At 36.6% G+C, this 21,926-nt stretch overlaps 1 protein-coding gene and 1 pseudogene across 1 annotated transcript in view; both read right to left on the bottom strand.

Annotated features, from left to right (window-relative positions):
• LOC101432471 (zinc finger protein 596-like) overlaps nucleotides 1-21,926 on the bottom strand; it is a 93,543-nt gene that overhangs the window by 58,492 nt on the left and 13,125 nt on the right. Inside the window, exon 2 of the mRNA XM_071215934.1 lies at nucleotides 21,615-21,789. Within this exon, the coding sequence (XP_071072035.1) occupies nucleotides 21,615-21,789 (175 nt within the window). The remainder of the gene's footprint in view (nucleotides 1-21,614; nucleotides 21,790-21,926) is intronic.
• LOC105745187 (low molecular weight phosphotyrosine protein phosphatase pseudogene) lies at nucleotides 15,996-16,473 on the bottom strand (annotated as a pseudogene).

The following is a 21,926-nucleotide window of genomic DNA, read 5'->3' on the forward strand; positions in this document are numbered from 1 at the left end:
AAAATCATGGGGAAATGACAAAATACTTTGAGATGAACTTAAACACTATGGACCTACTGTGATTAGTAATGGAAGAAACTGTAACAATGATGTGGAGAAAGTGGTCATGGTAGGTGCTGAGGGTAGGGAGAGGAAAGAAGAGATATGATGTGGGGGCATTTTCAGGACTTGGTGTTGTCCTGAGTAGTACTACAGGGACAGATGCTGGACATTGTATGTCCTGCCATGGCCCACTGGGTGGACTGGCGGAGAGTGTAAGCTACAATGTAAACCATTATCCATGTGGTGCAGCAGTGCTCCAAAATGTATTCACCAAATGCAATGAATGTGCCATGATGATGAGAGAGGATGTTGATGTGGGAGGAGTGTGATGAGGGGTGGGGGGGGTATATAGGGACCTCATATATTTTTTTAATGTAACATTTCAAAAAAATAATAGAGAAAAAAAAGACAATATACTAAAACTTATGGGATGAAATTAAAGGCGTGTTCAGAGAATATATTTATATGTGTAAAGTTACTTTAATAAAGAGAAAAACCTTAAATCAGTAAAAAAAAAAAACTAACCTTATATCTTAAGGAACTATGAAAAAAAAAGCAAACTAAGCCCAATGTTATAAGAAGGAAGTAAATAATAAGGATTAAAATGGACATGCTTGGAACAGGGGGGAGAGAAAATACAGAAAAATCAAAAAGACAAAAACTTGGTTCTTTGGCAATAAAACTACTAAACCTTTAGCTCCACTGATAAGGAAAAGAAAGGAGAAAACAAGAATAATGTTAGAAATGAAATTTTATGTAACTACTGACTATAGAAATGAAAAGATTGTAAGATGATACTATGAACAATTGAACATCAACAAATTATAAAAGTCCTGTTTTATTTTGGAACCTCACTCAGAACCTAGCTGACCTCATATCTTCCAATTTTGGGATTCTGATGAATTATCTGAAAAGTAAATGTGAGCAGGCCTCTTTTACTTACACTTTTATATGTCCTGACTATACTCAGAATTTTTTATACCAAAAAACTATCTTCCATTTTATTCTATCAACTTTTGCCTCACCATTCTCATTGCCAATTTTTGACTACTTTTGACCTTTATTCATTTTTGTTTTAAATCTATTTCATTACTTTTAATTACATTGTCCAAGATTCTAGATCTATGCTTTTCAATACTGTAAGCAATAGCCATATATGACTATTAAATGTAATTAAACTTAAATAACACTAAAAGTTCAGTGCTTTAATAACATTAACCAAATTTCAAGTGCCCAATAATTGTATATGGCTATCAGCTGTTGTTAACAGATTGTGCAAATATAGAACAGTATCTTCTTTGCAGAAATAACTAATAGGCACATTGATCTGGACCTAGATATGTTTTTCTATTTTTTCCAGTTATAAATGATTTATTTTTTGCTCCTCTGTTAATTCCCTTCCATATCTACACTCCAGTAATGGTTACTTTTATTTCTTTCAACATTTTAAGATAGTATTTATATCATTTATGTATTTCATTTTATATAAGTATTTGACTCAATACAAGACCAATAATTATCTCAGGAATATTGGTCTAGGTTTGTGATTCTGGTAATATATACAATATTCAACAATTATTATTATTTGTGCCAAAGCTATTTAGAAGAAACGTCACCCTTAATTTTCAGTTCATAGATTATATTTTTCATGTTTACCATTATTTTTCTGGGTTTATTTCCTTTTGAATAGAGACTATTGCTCATCCCTTTCAAAGTTTTGAGGTTTGCAATGATCCTATTGTATGAAGCATTTATATCATGGATCCACGAGTTCTTTAAAGGTAGTTATTTTTCTTTTGTTGTGTAGCTCTTTAATATATACTTTGTTGAATAAATGTGCAAATTATTCTACTTTTGAGAAAGTAGTAAGGATTTTTATTGTCAAAACAAGAGATACAGTCCTAAATGATGTTAAATAGAGTACACTGGACTGAGATGGAGTCCTCCATGCTAAGCCCCATGTTTGCAAACCAAAGCTTAACTAAGTTCCTATCTCTGTAAATGCTTCTGTCCCAGAACCTGAATATTGGGAACAACCAATCATAATGCAACAGTTCCCTTCTTCTTCTGTAGTTTAGTTCTTCATAGTCAAGGTTACGCCAAGGTAGGAAAACTATCCTGTGCCAATCAATAAGTCTACTTTCTTTAAGACTAACTTTTTCTACGTATAGACTCATTCTTGCTTGTACCCTTCAGAGGCCCTTCCATTTTATAGTTTGTATGTTATCTAATTCATGAAGAGTTTTAAAAGCTGTGAGACAGAAAAAATTGATTTCCTTAGGATATTTTGTGGTTTTATTTTTGGCAATTTTGGACATGAGGACAGGATTCAATGGTGACTGCTAATGACTCTGGAGGCAAGAAGAAAGACAGACAAAAGTGCTTGCTGAACCCTTAGTGTTTTCTTTTTTACACATTTCCAGGGTTCAAGGATGAGTCCCTCTTAGATCTGAGTTCCACTATTTTTTTGCATTTGAGCTCTCTGATTTGGATAGCTCTCAGTTCAAAGGTTAGTAAGTCAAACTTATTGATGAGAAAGTCCAAATTTTGAGCTTGGACTGAGGTCTTAGCTTTTTGGTACACTAGTTTCATTTCTGTTCAACTGGTTTCTTTGCCCTGTGCACAAGATAAGAAGTAAAATGATAAAGGAGATCCTCATCTTTATAAAAAAACTTTGATTCCCTTCACTCTGGCATATTACATTTTCAAAGTTTATGGGGCTGGAAGTTGTGCCAATCTAACATATAGGCAAATTTCACCAGAGACAAACTGGAATTTCAATGTCTGTTCTGGGGATCATCTTTTTAGACAAAATTACTCATCACTCTAGAAGAGGAGCTCTAAAGCTCAATAGCTAAATGGAATGTCCACTTTAGTAGGCAGAGTTTTCTAAGATATCACAAGACTTGAAACTATTTTCATTAAAGGATTCTTTGCAAAAGGCAAATGAGAAACTGTAAGCTTATGGGATTTCTATATTTCTTTATTTCTATGATTTTGTGTTTGACAAATGGCTAACATTTTTAATTGAAGCTATAAGCTCTCTATTTGCGTCTTTCTGTATATTTGATGTATGTAATACCCCCAAATGGTATTACCTAATTAACTTCTGAAACTCCTTCATTCTGTTTAAGTTGACAGAATATAAAATAAGCACCTATACATATAAATTAATACTCCTATTGTTCCAAAAATTAAGAAAAACAAACTTCTAATAAGTCCAGTGAAAACAGAGTATTCATAGAAATGAATCTATTTTTGAAGAAAACTAAAGTTTACACAATTCAGGTAAGACCTCTGCAAAGAGGACTGATTTAATATCGTTAGTTAATTAAAATAATTGTGTCTTTGAAATTATAAATACTAAGTACAATTAAGTAAAATTTTATTCTACTTGGGTTTGTTCTTCCTAAATTGTTTTCTAATCAAATAATAATATATTATATCTACTAGATCTTTAAGATGATCAAAAGTATAAATGTGTTCAGAAGGATGTTGAGTTAAAAACAGTTTGCAAGAGCTTTTGATAACAAACATGTAAGGGATGCAGGATGTGTTTTGTTAAAGAAAGAGTTTTTGTCATAAGGTAAAATGACAAGTTGTTACAAAATGAGAAACAATAATATATAGGAAAATTCTGAATAAAGAAAGTTGTAGAAAATTTACAGAAAAGAGATTTTATTTTTCATGGTCAAGGTTGGTTAATATTTTATAGGTTTATAAGATTTTTAAGAGTTTTCTTATCAGATAGTACCTCCATGCAAAACTATCATTTGATTTCCTTTCTGTTAAAATTATAAAGTATTCTTGGATTACCAGTCTGCTCTTAATAGGAATGTAAAGAAGGCTTTTCTAAAATATCTGAGTAACTTGCTTAGAAAGCAAAGATTTTGTATTTTATCAAAAATTCTCCTGTGTTTTATATTAATCTTATCCTTTATTGTTTAAGAACAAGTCTTCTTACTTTTGAAAAAATTAAGCATTTTTTTTTACCATCATGCTATATCCTCTTTTAACTTTTAAAATCTTTTGTTGTCACTTTCATTAAGTAGGGAACTAAATATTGTTTTACAATATCCCATGATCCTGTTTAACAAAATGTTAAAATCTGATAACTTTTGACACATTCCTTACAAAACCTAAAAAATAAATGATACCTTCTTGATCTCAAACTCTCAGGATTTTCCAGAGGCCCAAACGAAAATGACAAAAGGATTTTTTCTTTTACATTTTAAAAAGGGAAGTGTTAAAACTAGTTTTATCAAATACCTTAGTTGCACAGGAAGTGTTATCTAATTAAAAAGGATTTTGTATCTTTCTGTTGGTTAAATTTATAAGATAAAATGTTAATATAAACATTTTAGAAATTATATAAGATTCTTAGACACTTGTCAATAACCTCACTGTCCAGGAGTTGTCCAAGTACTGATAAATCTGATACTGGGCAATAGTTTTTTTGGTTATAAGTTCAGCTGTTCTTAAAATAATATTTAATGAATTCTCATCTGATCACTTTTGTAAAACAACAATAAATTAAATATGGACATTTTAGGACTTTTTATCATCTACAAATAGTTTTTGCTCTGAAGAATCCATGAAAACACAATCAGCTACAGGCCAATGTGCTATGAACAAAAAAGGTAGTCTCAGAGACCTACAGAAAGATCTATGTCAACTTCTCTGGGGCACCAGATTCTAATGACTTTTTTTAAAGTTGTATATGTATACACATCCCAGTTTATTTTGATGTATATTCAAATGAATGAGATTAGAGTTATCTCAAAGAACATAGAAATTCTTTAGAATTTCCCATAAATGAAACACTGATAAAATACCTACCGTTACTTAGGGGCTTCAACATAATCTAAGTCAATACATATTTGACATTGGAGGTGGGCCAAGATGGCGTCTACGTGAGTGCACCTCATAACCTCTCCTGCAAAGAAGGGGCTGAATAGGGTCGGAGTCCTGCTGGACCAGGCTGTTTCAGGGGCTTACAGGACAGGAGGTGTCTGGACGTCAATTTGGTGAGACAGTGAGAGAAGAGATTCTTGCAAGAGATAGAATTTTCGGTTTCTGACATGGAGGTTCAGAAGTTGTGGGCAGGACCCCACCCCCTAGGGCTGGCAGCCCGGCCACAGCGATCCCTGAAAACTTTGTTATCCTGCGGTGTTCCCAAACCCTGAGTGGGCTGTTGCAGGCACATGCAGGGCAGGAGGTGTCTGGATGTCGATATGGTGAGAGGGTGACAGAAGAGATTCCTATAAGACATAGAATTTGGGTTTCTCACACAGAGGACAGAAGTTGTGGGCAGGACCACTTCCCCTAGGCTGGTGGCCCGGCTGCAGGTGATCCCTGAAAACTTGGTTGCGCTGTGGTGTTCCCAAACCCCATGTTTACCGGATGTGTGGTTCCCAGGTCTGTATCCCCTAAACCCTGGTAGCCCATGCTCCAGAGACTCACATACCTTGAGTCTACAACATCACGGACTTCCCATTCCCGATTCCACCGTGTCCTGAGGTCCATCTGAGGTCCTTGATTACCCTAGCCCTCCGCGTTTTTTGTGGGTTTTTTTGTCTTTTTCCTCCTTGAGCTTGGAGGAGTGTAACAGCTGACTTGGGGAGAGTCTGGGAAGAAAGGAGAGGCAAATATGCTGAGAAAACCCAATTTACCTAAACGTCATGAGATAGGAAACTTAGTCTGGGAGAAGATGGAGTCAGAAAATCAATTAGACCTCCCCTAGCACACGTAAGGGAAAGGGACTGTAGGACGTGCTATCCAAGCTTCCAATAGCATATTTGGGGTTTCTGGTGAGGTGTAGGTACTCTCACGCTGGAAATAAAGAGCACTGTCTTCTGTATTGAGTTGGTTCAACAAGGACCCACTTGAATCTCCTACCGGGACTCTCAGGCAGTTTCCTGCTGCCCTGGGAGAGAGAGAAGTGAGGAAGGAAGAAAGGGGGAATGTCAGATCCCTAAGCATTTTATTTAACTGCAAAGAGGATTCCTAACTTGAAACCTTGGTTCTTTTTTATTTTTATTTTTTGTCGTGGTTGCTACTGTTGCATTGTCTCCTGGTCTTTTCTCCCATTTAAAACCCAAAGGTACTTTTTCATTTATTTAGTCTTTTTCTCTTTTTCTTTTTATTGTTTGTTTCCCCCACATTTTTTTCTTTTTTTCTCTCTCTTTTTCTTCTTTTTTTATTTTATTTTCTTTATACAATAGGTGTTGCAGGGAGCACTCCATATTTGCTGTATTTCTTCTTCATCCATTTCCTTTTTCTGTGTGTATTGATTTTGGCAACCTACACTACCCCCTTTCCTCTACATCTTTCTATCCTCCATCATCTACTGTTTCTTTTACATTACACCTTCCTTTCCTTGGACCGAAATTTTCTGGCTTTTTATTTCTAATACCTTTGTTCTGTTTTCTGTCTTTTACCCACTCTCAATATTATTGCCTTTCTTTTCTCTTTCCTTCTCTCATGAAAACAGTGGCCTTTTAATTCATACTATATTCCTCCCCATATTCAGTTGACTGTCTCATTATAGGTACTATACTTACTGCTATAACTCTACACAACCTACATGAGTCTAACATCCATTCTCCTAGATCTCACATTGTTGCTCTGTTAACATTTATTACCAATACTACTTTACACATTTTCTTTTCTACTCATTTTGCTTTCCCTGGCCCTAATATTTGCCTTCAAAGGGAACTTACCCGGCAACAAGAAAATAGAGTAATAAGAACAAAGTGACAAAGAGAAGACATAACACTTACACATGAACAACATCTAATTAATCCCCAAGAATAGACAAGCTAAGGAAATGATTAAACCCATCAAGATGAAATGATGACCAGACAGCAACAAAAAACTACAAACCAAACCAATAATCAGCAAAACATGGCCAAATCCAATGAACAAATTAAAAACCAGGAAGAGGAGCAAAACACTGGACAAGTAATTAAAACCCTCAAAAAAACATATTAGAGACCAACTTAATGAAGTAAAGGAAGAGATTAACAATATGAAGAAAACACTTGGAGAGAATACAGAAGAAATTGCAGTGATACACAAAAAGATAACAGATATGATGGTGATGAACATCACAGTTCAAAAAATCAAAAATATACTCTCAGTAAATAACAGCAGACACTAAGAGGCAAAGGAGAGATTAAGTGATGTGGAAAACAGTACATCTGAAATCAAACAGATAGTAGAAGTGATTGATAAAAAGATAGAAAAAAATCCAGCTGGGACTTAGGGACCTGAATGACAATGCAAAACACACAAACATACGTATTATAGACATCCCAGAAAGAGAAGAGAAGGGAAAGGGGACAGAAGGGATGTTGGAGGAAATAATGGCTGAAAACTTCCCAAATCTACCAAGGGAGATGGGTGTACATGTCCAGGAAGCACAATGCACCACAAACACCATAAATCCCAAGACATATACTTGTCAAATTATCCAATGCTCAAGACAAAGAGAAAATTCTAAAAGCAGCAAGAGAAAAGAAAACCATCACATACAAGGGAGGCTCCATAAGATTAAGTGCTGATTTCTCATCTGAAACCATGAAGGCAAGAAGCCAGTGGTATGATATAGTCAAGGTACTAAAAGAAAAATATCTCCAACCAAGAATAATCTACCCAGCTAAACTAGCATTCAGAAATGATGGAGAGTTCAAAATATTCACAGATAAACAGAAATTGAAAGAGTATGCCAACAAGAACCCTGTCCTTCAAGAAATACTAAAGGGAGTTCTGCAGGAAGAAAGAAAAAAACAGGAGAGGCAGAGCTGGAGGAGAGTGTAAGAGCAACAAAAAAGACAAAAAGAGAAGAAAAACAAACAAACAAAATATGACAACACAAGTCCAAAGAAAATATGGCTAACATAAATAATTCCTTGAAAGTAATAACACTGAATGTCAATGGATTAAACTCACCTGTCAAAAGATTCAGAATGGAAGATTGGATAAGGAAATATTCCCCTTCTATATACCATCTACTAGAAACACATCTTAGACACAGGGATTCAAGAAAGTTGAAAGTGAATGGCTGGAAAACAGTCTTACAAGCAAACAATAGCTATAAAAAGGAAGGAGTAGCTATATTAATATCAGACAAAATAGACTTTAAATGCAAAACAATTGTGAAAGACAAAGATGGATACTACATATTAGTGAAAGGGATAATCTTTCAAGGGAAACGAACAATCATAAATATTTTGGCTCCTAACAAGGGCGCCTCCAAAAGAGTGGGGCAAACACTGGAAAAACTAAGTAAAAGAATAGATGCCTCTACAATTATAGTGGGGGAATTTAATACACCACTATCAACTTTGGACAGAACATCTCAAAAGAGAATCAATAAAGAAACAAAGATTTTGATCAGTATATTAGAGGAGCTGGACCTAACAGACATATACAGATCATTACACCCGAATACAAAAGGATATACATTTCTCTCAAGTGCACATGGATCATTATCCAAAGGCCACAAAGAAAGGCTCAATGAATTCAGAAAGATAGAAATCATAGAAAATAATTTCTCTGGCCACAGTGGAGTAAACCTGGAAATCTGCAAGGGACAGAGGCCAACATTTCACACCAGATATGGAAATTAAACAGCACACTCTTAGAAAAAGAGTGGGTCAAAGAGGAAATCTCAAAGAAATAACTACCTTGAAACTAATGAAAATGATAACAAAACATAACAAAACTTACGGGATGCAGCAAAAGCAGTACTGAGAGGGAAATTTATAGCCATAAATTCATACATCAAAAAAGAAGAGCATAAATTGAAGAACTAACTGCACATTTGGAGGAATTAGTAAAAAAACAACAAAGTAACCCCACTGGAAGAAGAAAGAAAGAAAATAACAAAGAGCAGAACTAAATGAAACAGAATATAAGAAAGCACGTGAGGGAAACGGACTTTGGCCCAGTGGTTAGGGCGTCCGTCTACCATATGGGAGGTCCGCGGTTCAGACCCCGGGCCTCCTTGACCCATGTGGAGCTGGCCCATGCGCAGTGCTGATGCGCGCAAGGAGTGCCGTGCCACGCAAGGGTGTCCCCCGCGTGGGGGAGCCCCACGCGCAAGGAGTGCGCCCGTGAGGAAAGCCGCCCAGCGTGAAAAGAAAGAGCAGCCTGCCAGGAATGGCACCGCCCACACTTCCCGTGCCGCTGACGACAACAGAAGTGGACAACAGAAGCCGACAAAGAAACAAGACGCAGCAAATCGACACCAAGAACAGACAACCGGGGGAGGGGGGGAAATTAAATAAAATAAATAAATCTTTAAAAAAAAAAAAAAAAAAAAGAAAGCACGTGAAAAGATAAACAAAACCAAGAGCTGGTTCTTTGAGAAGATCAATAAAATTGACAAACCCTTAGCTAGACTGACAAAGAAAAAAGAAAGAAGATGCAAATACACAAACTAAGAATGAGAAAGGAGGTATCATCAACAACCCCAGAGAAATAAAGATTATCATAAGAGGATACTTTGAAAAACTATATTCCAACAAAAACGACATTTCAGAGGAAATGGACAAATTTCTAGAAACATGTAAGTGGCCTATATTAATGAAAGAAGAAATTGACAATCTCAACAAACCAATCATAAGTAAAGAGATAGAATCAGTCATTAAAAACCTCCCAACTTAGAAGAGCCTTGGCCCAGACAGCTTCACAGGTGAATTCTACAAAACATTGTGGAAAGAACTAACGCCAGTCTTGCTGAAACTCTTCCAAAATATCACAACAAAAGGAACATTACTGAACTCATTCTATGAGGCCAACATTACCCTAGTACCAAAGCCAAACAAAGACACCACAAGAAAGGAAAATTACAGACCAATTTCTCTAATGAATCTAGACGCAGAAATCCTCAACAAAATACTTGCTAACCATATTCAACAACACATTAAACAAATTATACACCATGACCAAGTGGGATTCATTCTGGGTAGGCAAGGATGGTTCAACATAAAAAATCAATCAATGTAACACACCATATAAACAGATTAAAGGGAAAAAATCACATGATTATATCTACAGATGCAGAAAAAGCATTTGACAAAATACAGCACCCTTTCTTGATAAAAACACTCCAAAAGATCGGAATACAAAGAAATTTTTTGAACATGATAAAGAGTACATATGAAAAACGCACAGCCAACATCATTTACAATGGAGAAATCCTAAAATCTTTCCTTCTAAGATCAGGAACAAGACAAGGATGCCCACTATCACCTCTTCTATTTAACATTGTCTTAGAAGTACTTGCTCGAGCACTGAGGCAAGAACCAGATATAAAAGGCATTCAGATTGGAAAGGAAGAAGTTAAAATTTCATTATTTGCAGATGACATGATCCTATACAGAGAAAATCCTGAGAAGTCTACAACAAAGCTTCTAGAACTCATAAATGAGATTAATAAAGTCGCAGGTTATAAGATCAATGTGCAAAAATCAATAGGATTTCTGTACACTAATAATGAGCAAGATCAGGAGGAAATCAAGAAACAAATACCATTTACAATAGTCAATAAAAAAATCAAATACTTAGGGATAAATTTAACTAAAGATGTAAAAAACTTATACACAGAGAACTACATAACACTATTCAAGGAAATCAAAGAAAACCTAAATAAATGGAAGAATATTCCCTGTTCATGGATAGGAAGACTAAATATTATTAAGATGTCTATCCTACCAAAACTGATCTACACATTCAATGCAATCCCATTAAAAATGAACACAGCATTCTTTAAGGAACTAGAAAAACTAGCTATGAAATTTATTTGGAAAGGAAAGAGGCCCCACATAGCCAAAGACATATTGAAAAAGAAAAATTTAATTGGAGGAATCACACTACCCTACTTCAAAACATACTACAAAGCTACAGTAGTGAAAACAGCATGGTATTGGCACAAGGAGAGACACACAGACCAAGGGAACTGAATTGAGAGTTCTGATATAGATCCTCATATATAGAGTCATATAATATTCAATAAAGCCACCAAAACCTCTCAGCTGGGAGAGAATAGCCTCTTCGACAAATGGTGCCTGGAGAACTGGATATCCATATGTAAAAGAATGAAAGAGGATGACCAACTCACACCTTATACAACAATCAACTCAAGATGGATCAAAGACCTAAATATAATAGCCAAGACCATAAAGACTTTGGAAAGCATTGTAGGGAAGCATCTACAGAAACTTGTAATAGGAAATGGCTTCATGAACTTCACACCAAAAGCACGAGCAGCAAAAGAACAAAGAGATAAATGGGACTTCCTCAAAATTAAAGCCTTCTGCACCTCAAAGGAGTTTGTCAAGAAAGTGAAAAGAGCCTACACAATGGGAGAAAATATTTGGTAACCATATATCTGATAGGAGACTTATAACTTGCATATGTAAAGAACTCCTATATCTTGAAAATAAAAAGACAAACAACCCATTTAAAAAAATGGGAAAAAGATTTAAACAGACACTTCTCCAAAGAAGAAATACAAATGGCTAAAAAGCACATGAAATAATGCTCCAAATCTCTAGCTATTAGGGAAACGCAAATCAAAACTACAATGAGATACCATCTTACTCCCATAAGATTGGCAGCTATGAAAAAAACAGAACTACAAATGCTGGAGAGGATGTGGAGGAATGGGAACACTCACCCACTGCTGGTGGGAATGCAGAAGGATCCAGCCATTCTGGAGGACAGTTTGGCAGTTTCTCAAAAAACTAGTTATAGATTTGCCATAGGACCCAGAAATTCCACTGCTGGGTATATACTCAGTAGAACTGAAAACAAGGACACAAACTGATATATGCACACCAATGTTCATAGCAGCATTGTTTACTATTGCCAAAAGTTGGAATCAACCCAAATGTCCATCAACAGATGAATGGATAAGTAAAATGTGGTATATATTACTCAGCTTTAAGAACGAATATACTACAAACACATGTGATAACATGAATGAAATCTTGACAACCTTATGTTGAGTGAAGCAACCCAGGCACTGAAGGACAAATATTACATAAACTCAATGATATAAGTAAACCAAGCTGCCTCAGAGAGCTAGAGACTGGATGATAGGCTTAAAGGAAATTGGTGGGTAGAGGAAGGATGTGAGCTGACACCTACATGGGTGAAATCTATGATTAGCTGGAGGTAAGTATTTGTACGATGACAGGATAAAATGGGGGCATAGGATTACCTTTGGGTGAGGCTTTGTGGGCTTGAGGGGGGCTAGGGAAGGGAGGATGGGTAATATTGCCCAAGAAATTGGGGGGAGGGGGGAGGAACATATGAGCATAGGAGATTGTCAGGTATTTGGTTGAGAGTATAATGCTGAGAAAATTTTTTCAAAAATATAGTAAGGAAGGTTACCTGTTTAAGATGCTTAAAGGTGATAATCTGATGCAGGACAGGCTTCTAGGAAGTGTGTGAGTGCTCATTTTGTCGTAGTGGGTTATGTCATTGGATAGAGACCCATATAATGAGAGTGAAGGTATACCCACATCCTGGGGAGGACTGATGTTCTCCAAGAGAGGGAACTGAATCTCTCGAGATGAATGGTGGCTCCCAATGTGTTAGGGCAGTTGAGCATGTCAAGCCCTCAACATTGTTACAAGTATCTCTGAACACGGCCCTTCAAGCAATGAAGATTGACTATAACTGTAAGTCCTGAGGGGAGGGGGAAAGAGGTATTGAATAGATGGAACCAATGTAACTGTGTGGGCAATAGAAGTGTTCCACAAGATTATGCAAGGATGCATATAAGACATGTTAAATTACACCAAAAATGTATAGGGGCCAATAGGCTAAAATGTAAATCATAATGTAAAACGTAATATAACTAAAAATTTAGAAAATTGTATAATCAAAAATATAAACCACAGTGTAAACCCAAATGTTACCCTGTTTGAAAGCTATTGTCTCAATCAATATCTGTACATCAGTTTCAGTAAATACAGTATGAATATGTAAAAAGAGTGTTGCTGTGGAGGGCAAAAGGCTTTTATGTTGGATATGTGGGAGTACTGTAAATTGTATATATTGTATACTGTATATATGAATTACTGTGATCTAAAACTTTTGTGATCACAAAACGAGGAAAAAAAAAGAAAAAGAAAGGAGGTAGACACTGAGGAAAAGATGGGAGAAGCTGCCTTGCCAATTTGCATACAGGGCAACACTTATTGCAGTGATGGAAGACAAAACATCAAAATCAAAGCTTTTGCATTTTTAAATTTTTTGATACCCCAATTTATTTTTACCTTAATTCTTCTAAATTAATATGTATTCTATATCTAACCTTTAAACTCATCACTGTATTCCATTTTACTATTAATGCAACCTGGCAATGAATTCGGTTTTATTTTTGAAGAAGTTTTGGATCACAGAGAGGTTCAATAATGACAGGGGAGGAATACTGGTGTGGGATGTTATTGACAGGGGACACATGGTTGGCAGGGAGTTCTCCAGGGCATATATTTGGATATTTTCATAGTGGTTAGAATGAAAAACAACAACAGAGGGAGTGCTGAATTCCTAGCAAGGGGAGCTCTATCACATTCCCTAAAGGAACAGCAATAATTCCCCAAGTACAACAGCAAAGACCAAAAAAGAAGGAAGGTCCAACAATGAGCCCTTGATAAAAATGACTATGCATGTGAGCCTGTGCACCTGAAATAAGAACAAGGCCTAGAGCCTCAGGGTGCCTAAGAATTACCTCCTGAGAGCCTCTGTGTTGCTCATATGTGGCCAGTCTCGAACCAAACTCAGCATGTAAATGCGTTGCTTTCCCCCCAGTGTGGGACATGACTCCTGGGGATGAGCATCCCTGGTGCCAAGGGATTACTCTCAAGTACCAGCTGATGATGTAACTACAACATGACCTTGAATAAAAAGGTCAACTCAGACCAGCAGAATATCTCAGTCTACATATAATACCAGGAGTTAAAAATGCTTTTTGACCTGAATAAAAGGGGGAAATGGAAAGGACAAATGAGTTTATATGGCTTTGAGTCTCCAAAAAGAGCCGGGAAGTTATCAGAGGGGTCGCCCTTATGCATACCTCAGCAGAGTCCTAGAGACAGATAAAGTAGATACAACCTCAGTTATTGGTTCTTCTGAGTGCTACAGAGACCCACAGGTTCTATGGTCATGGCAGATGGAATTCAGTGCCATGTCAGTTGGCCCTACTTTGGAGTTTCTCTTTCTGTGTGATAGAGCTGGACTAAGATACGATCTTTGTTCACAAGCCTCTCCTGTTACTTTTACCAGATCTGAAGTTAGTGCTGAGTTTAGTGTATACCCAGGGGACCTGAATCTCTGGACTGACCATGTGATAGCCAGGCCCTGAGCCTCAACAGACTTGCAACTCCCACACTCTGGTTTATTGGACTTACCCCACTCACCTAACATGGAGGTGAAGAAGGTCAACCACCACAACAGGGAGCCAAGAGTGCTTACAACTGAAAGCAGGAGGATTGCATCCAGCATCCATGTGGAATCTAAGCCCCCTCTTGATATAGATGTAGAGTGGATACAACCATTCCAAGGTCCACAGGATGGAGGAATAGAGTATGGATTAGAGTGGACTTACTGATATTCTATTCATGAACTACTGTGATTAGTAATCGAAGAAAATGTGGCACTGATGTGGAGAAAGTGGCCCTGGTGGCTGCTGGGGGTAGGGAGTGGGAGGAAGAGATGTGATGTGGGGGCATTTTCGGAGGTTGAAGTTGTCCTGGGTGGTGCTACAGGGACAGTTACCAGACATTGTATGTCCTCCCATGGCCCACTGGGTGGAATGTGGGGGAATGTGGGCTATGGTGTGGACCACTGATCATGAGGTGCAGTGGTGCTCAGAGATGTATTCACCAAGTGCAATGAATATCTCATGATGATGGAGGAGGTTGTTGTTATGGGGGGAGGAGTCGGGTGAGGGGAGTGGGGGTATATGGGTACCTCATATTTTTTAAATGTAATATTAAAAAAATAAAGACCAAAAAAAGTAAAAAATATATAAGTATATATTTGACATTTGGTTTATATGTGCATACAAAAACAAATCCATTTGTCAAAGTGAGCAAAAGGTAAAACAGCGTTCAGTATCCTTTCTGGATAGAATTAAATTTTCATAGGCAAAGTGGTCCAAATGGGAGAAAATGGTGACTTCCTTATGAAAGCCTAGGTAAGCACAAAGTTAAGAATAGTCAAAGATGCTAAAGATTAATTCCATAAGTCATTCTCTCTTTCCTATCCTTAATATCCAAATGTACACTATAGGTGTATGTGAATTAGAATACTTCCAATCAAGTTTGTGAATACCTATGACTAGGGATATGGAATTCAATAACATGCTCTGGGGTAAAGAGAAATAGTATAGTTGAATGGAGGATATCTGTCCATCAAGTTATCTACATGAACTTACTGAAGAGGTAGATTACTAAAAGTTTCAATGGGATCAGATATTGATTTGGGTCTTAGAGTGATGTTTTATTTCATTATTTATTAAGATCATAACTAAGCATATTAGAATGCTGTCACTAGATTAGTGCCTTAAGGCTACACTAGAAAGAAATTACTATATTACAAGATGCACAAAATATCATATTTTGTGGTCCTACCATGTCCTTTTTCCATTATTTTTGTAACTGGGGCAAGATAAGAGGTTCAATTGGTTTAAAAACATTTAATGTACTCCATACTGCCTGAATCAAAGATTTTTATTAACTCTTCTGCCAAACACACCACTGATTTCCATTGCAATTATTTAAGGTGAAAAACAGTAAGTTCATTGAAAAAAAAAGAAAAACACTTGTGATCTTGAGCTAGGAAATGTTACTTGAACACACTGATTGAAAAATCTGGAAAATCACTGTAATGATGTTAATCATGTCAACCTTCATCAATGAATGGATGCACCTTTACTGTAACTTCTCCAAAAATGCTTTGCAGTACCTAACACACAGTTGGTATGCAGTCTCAAAATCAGAGTCATTCCCATAATAAGGATCTTCAATAATAAGTTGTTTTTGTGGATCAGAGATCTCAAGTAGCTCAATTTTAGCTTTGCAGTTTTTAACAAAGTTACCTTTGTTATTCAAATCTCTCAGATTGTTTTCATCTATACCTAGTATATAATCAAAAGTGGCAAAGTCTTCTGTGGTAACCTGCTGGGCAGCATGTCTCATAAGAACACCATGCTTCTTCATGCAATTTTGCCCTCAATAATCAGGAGGGTTTCCTATCTCATATCTGGATGTTGCAGCACTGTCTATTCTCCAATTATCTGAAATATTATGATCAGTTACAAGTTTTCTGAAAAATTGCTTCTGCAATGGGTGACTGACAAATATCACCCAGACATATGAACAGCACTGACTTGGACACCTGCTCTGTCATAACCTCAGGTTCAAGGTCTAATGACATTTTTAGATAACTTTGAGAGCATACCACTGTACTGAGACAAGATCTCCAGAATTCTAGAGAAGAATTAGATAGGTTCATGAGATTGAAAACAGATCAAATGAAAAAAGGATTAATAACCTAAGACTAAATGGACTGATAAAGAATTATTACAGGTTTGTTTGGATTATTGCTAATATATTATTGTTCTATTTTCTAGATATAAGGGATTAAGCTATCTATAATTCATAAAACATGCATATTTTACTCTATCTTCATGTTGACCCCATCAGCATTTGAAAACACTTATGGAATATTCTTTTATTTATGGTTTTAGGCAATACCTAACAAATAATTGTATTACAGTAATTCAAATACTTGCATAGTTCAATCAGGATCTGTCCCTTTGTTAACAGGAAATATTTGGAGTTAATCATTATATAACCAAGTCTTAGGAACGTTAACTCCTCTATGGGGTATATGGGGACCTCATATTTTTTGAACGTAACATTTAAAAGAAAATAAAGAAGAAAAAAAAATTCCAATCTATTGCTTTTTAGAGCCTGTGCCTTGATGCAGTTGCTTGTGCTAACCCAAACTGTGTTAAAGATATAGCAGAAACTGCCAAATTAGTTAAAACCTCAGCAAACTAAACTCTGAGCATACCTAACATTTTTCTTCCATAAAACTGACTTATGAGATTCTTTTACTTTACCTCTTAACCTTCACCTAAAATATTACAATGCTCTTCACCCTGCTACTCTGCTACATTTATCTGATGAGGGTGTTCCCCATGACTGTAAACTGCTAACTTCAAAATTAACAGCCCCATTTATCAATCCAGATGTCATTTTTTGTTAATGCTTCTTATGCTAGAAACTTCATGGTACATTCCAAGGAGGGTATTTGGTTACCACTTACTGACTGAATAATGTAGCCTTCCACAATTTTCTTCTGCCAAAGAGAATGAGCTCCATGCTCTTACCCAAGCCTGCCTTCTATGTGAAGGCAATTCTAACATGTGTAGTGATAACAAATATGCTTTTGTTTCAATTCATGATTTCAGCATGCTATGGAATAAAGAGGGTTCCTAACATTTTCTGGTATGCCAATTGAAAATTGTGGACAATCTCCGTTCTACCATTTTATTCCCAACTATGATTGCCATCATTAAGATAGACACACATACAAAAAGAACTGAGCCTGAATATTTTTTTAAAATGCTCTTGCATACTTTCATGTGAAAACAGCCACTACTAAAAGAGTTGTTAGTATAAACTTAAATTAAAACTGTCTTAATTAACTGAAAAATGTGGCCTTCCCTGGGCCAAAATTTTACCTTTGGCCTCATGTTTATTCATACTATTCCCTCTGGTGAACATAAACTCTTCCCATATGAGATTGTTACTAGCACACCTGTCCCTGTGAATAAAATTGAGAACTTATAACTTATTGTCATACCATGATATACCATAATTTGTATATCCCAATGCATTATGCCAAAGATTACTTCATCAGGTAAAGGACACCTTTCCTGTCCCACATGATAGACACCCCATTAATCATAATCTGATACCAGGATAATGGATCTACGGAAATGACAGAGAAAAAAGGCAGCTCCAGTTCCTCATTAAAAAGAACCCTGCCAATTACTCCTCAGTTCTGACAATGCATCTTAATTACAAGGTGTTGACCCATGGGTCCACATGACACAACTAAAAACATTCCATCAGATTCTGGACTTGTTCTAACTCCAGAAACTTAAAATTCAAACTAGCAAGGAAGAGAAGTAGACAATGTCATGTGGTAGACTACTTATTCCCAAGGGGCAGATCAAGTGCTAACATAAATAAGATCTCAAAAAACTTTACGTAACACTTATAATGCATATTTTCCTATGATTTAGCCTTGCACTGGCCTGGAAAGATAATGCCATCTTATGCTTCTCCAAGGACATTTCAAAGGGATGTAACATCACAGGCTATTGGATTTGTCACCACAAACCCTAATCGATGCACATTGCAGGGGACCTCATTTTTCTACCCATAACAAATTTCTTTCTTGTCCCAAATAAACTATTAGGGCATTAGCCTAGCCATCACAAGTCTCTAAGGAACAAACTGCATTTTTTTAATATCAAATTTGAATACCAGACCCAAGGTCCTCTTTACTCTGCTTTAAGCTTTCTTGGACCTATAACATTGCAACTAAGAATTAAGAATTATAATAACAAAAGTTTATGGCTACTAAATTATTATATAAATGCATTTTTCTTTTTCTGTATAATACAGAATAAGCAAAAATTAATACCTGAAATCACTGAAATTGGCTATCTCAATCTCACCCTTATTTATGGTTGTTTGAAACTTGGCGCTCCTTTGTGTATACTTCTTTTGTGATGGTTATTCTTGTCTGACCTTACATTTGCTTACAGTTATTTCAAAGCTATGCTCACTGTTGTTTATACTTACTAAATGGATAGTTATTCTAGTCTGACCTTATATTTGTTTATAGTTATTGGAAAACTACACTCACCCTTGTGTATATTTATATGGTTATGGTAAACAACTCACTCTTCCCTGTTTCAACCCAAAAAAACCCTAAGCTCCTCAAAATCTGAAAGGCAGATTTTTGCGCCCTTGTGCCAATGGCCTCTTTTCTAAACTAGCAAAGAAATTCTTTCTCTATTAGAATACCAGTGTCTCAGGAATTGGTCTTTAAATAGCCAAAGAATAGTTCCTGTGGCATTCCACCTTCCTTTGTTTAGTCTCTCTGAGAAATCTACCACCAAGGTTGGGGGCCTCACCCCAACAAAACTGTAGGCATTGTTAGGTTTTCATCTAAGACGTGCTATAGCATGGCTAACTGTAACTGGTGATTGGTAACGACCCATGGCTACCAACTACACCAAGGTTGTAACAGCATTTTTACTTTCTGTACAACAAAAACTTTGTAAATAAAACCTTAACATCTTGGGTCTGTTTTCCTTGTTTTTCTCTGCTTTTTGAATGAATTTTTTTCTTTTTTACATTAGGAGATTTTATATGAAAACTGCCAAAAAAGGTATTATTGAGAATAAACATATTACTCTTTGATTTAAAAAAAAATAAAGTGAATTGTGAGAAAAGAGCCTGCTTTTGCTCAGTATCAATCACACTATAGATACAACTGCTCCAGATGATTAAACATATCATAGAAGAGCTTGGAAATCTTACTAAAATAGTCCATATGCCTCCAATGAACTGCAGGTTACCTTAACAAAGCATGTCCACTTTTAGATTTAAGATACTGGATCTTCAAAAGATTCACAACACACATAAATTTTTGCCAGCTCTTCGTTTATACTCTGAATACCATAGAAACTTGGGTACAAAAGACAAATGACAATATTCCTAGTAATAGATCTACAAACAAGATCACTTTGGTTATACTGACATTGTTCTGCCAGACAATATTTTTATTATGGAAATTTTATCAGATATTTGCCCAGGCAGTAAATTGCCTTAATAGCTGATAAATACCTGGGCAAAGAGCACTGGTCTCCTCACAGTCCCTTAGAAGTTTATAATCAATCTGCAACTTCTTACTGAACTACTGTCATCAATCTACATTCTCAGGCAAAACAGGATAAACCTAGAGAGTTAACGATTCTGGTTTTGCATCTTTAGGCAGATTGTTTCTCCCTTGCCTTGTGGTTAACAAAAATGAAAATAGGATTAGATATATATCAATCACAACAGGAGAAATGACTAAATGTAACACTAGAGCTATAGCAGCATAGCATGTCATTAGATTAATTTGCTTAACTTGTTTAAGACAATAGCATTGCCAAAGTTGATTACTTAGCCAAGCAAGGAAGCATTTTTGCCCTTGCCAACACCTCCTATTCTACTTGAATAAACACTTCTGGGGAAGTTATTCCACACATTACACAATAGCATGAAAAAATTAAACATGCCATATGGTTTAAACAGGTAAGGCCTTTCCAGGGCCCTGATTTGATTACTTTGTTTTCAGTTGGTTCAAATCATTGGCCCTTGGCTTAGGAGCATACTATGAGGTGGGCATTTGAGTACTTTTTCATTCATAGTACTCATTTTAGTCTCCCATGTGCACTGATTTCCCTCAAGAGTTTTGAATATATGTTACCAGCCACTTGTGAACCAGCAAATGATTTATGTCTGGAGTGACCCAAAAAAAAAAAAATGATGATCAAGGAAAAATTGGCAATGTCATGACTACCTATGTGTCTAATATGAAAACAATATACTCCACGACCTTAAGCAGTAACTGAAAATAGGCTCAACATCTTACATTTTGATAAACAGCTGAAAGCCAGATCAAATGGGGAAAATTGTTAAATAAATTAGTTTATGCTCTAGATGGAGTCCTTCATACTAACCCTTCTATTAGCAAACAAGCTTAACTAAGGTTCTATCTCTTGTAAGTTCTCATTTTCCCAGAACCTAAAACATGAGCACAACCTGTCTTAACTTGCCAGCTTCTTTCCTCTCTGCCTTCGGGAGGAAACGTGATCAGTTCTGTTTATTTTGGGGCAGAATATTGTCCCCAGTTCCTGTGATATGTTTAAATTCTCCCGATTTTCCTTGCACATTTCCTCGCATATTTCATTTCTGAGACTCTGCAGTCACACAACAGTTCAGTTTAAACCTCGCTGCTTTTTTCTCCATGAGGTTTTTCTGCCTCAGGTTTCTTCCCTACTAGGTTACCCTGCCTCTGGGAGTCAGATGGAGTCATTCCAGAAAGGTGGGTCCCTCCAGAAAAGTCCATTCTGCATTTAGAATCCCACCATCTGTAACTAGGTTGAGTTAGTGCACCACTTAGCTACCGCCATTCAGCCCTGTTTTCACTTCCTTCCCCTCCACCCAAAGGCCCTTTCATTTTCGGCACTCCTCTGGAGCTTGTTTTCCACCCTGGGTCTCTGCGGATGGACTTGCGTCTCTGTGCCGGGATATGCGTGGGGATCTAACTCACTGCTGTGAGTTCTTCTAAAATCTTTTTATCCAGTGAGAGAGACCCATGCTGCCTGCCGCCTCTGGAGAACTCCCAAGTATTGCATGAGACTCATTTAGAGGGAAGGAAAAAGGACCGGAAGGTCATGGATGGAATTTTCCTACCTGATATTTTTCTCTTCCTTCAGTTTGGTGTTTGTGGAGTCCTCCTCCAGCTTCTACCATCCTCCAGATCTCTGTAATCTTCCTTATAGCCACTGAATGTTGTCTCTGAAGTTTTTTCAGAGACACTTCCGTCGCGGTGTTGATGACGTCAACCCTCTGTTCGGTTCGGTGGAAGCTGTGGAAGGGACTGTCTTAGAAATCAGACCAGGAGCTGAAATCAGTTTAAGGAAAGCCTTTAATAAGATAAAGAGAGCTTAGCAGGTGGACTGAATAAATACTGACTGCAGCAGCCAAGGAGGGGTAGAGGGGGTA

The sequence above is a fragment of the Dasypus novemcinctus genome, chromosome 6 (assembly GCF_030445035.2).
Source record: "Dasypus novemcinctus isolate mDasNov1 chromosome 6, mDasNov1.1.hap2, whole genome shotgun sequence".
NCBI classification, from domain to species: Eukaryota; Metazoa; Chordata; class Mammalia; order Cingulata; family Dasypodidae; genus Dasypus; species Dasypus novemcinctus.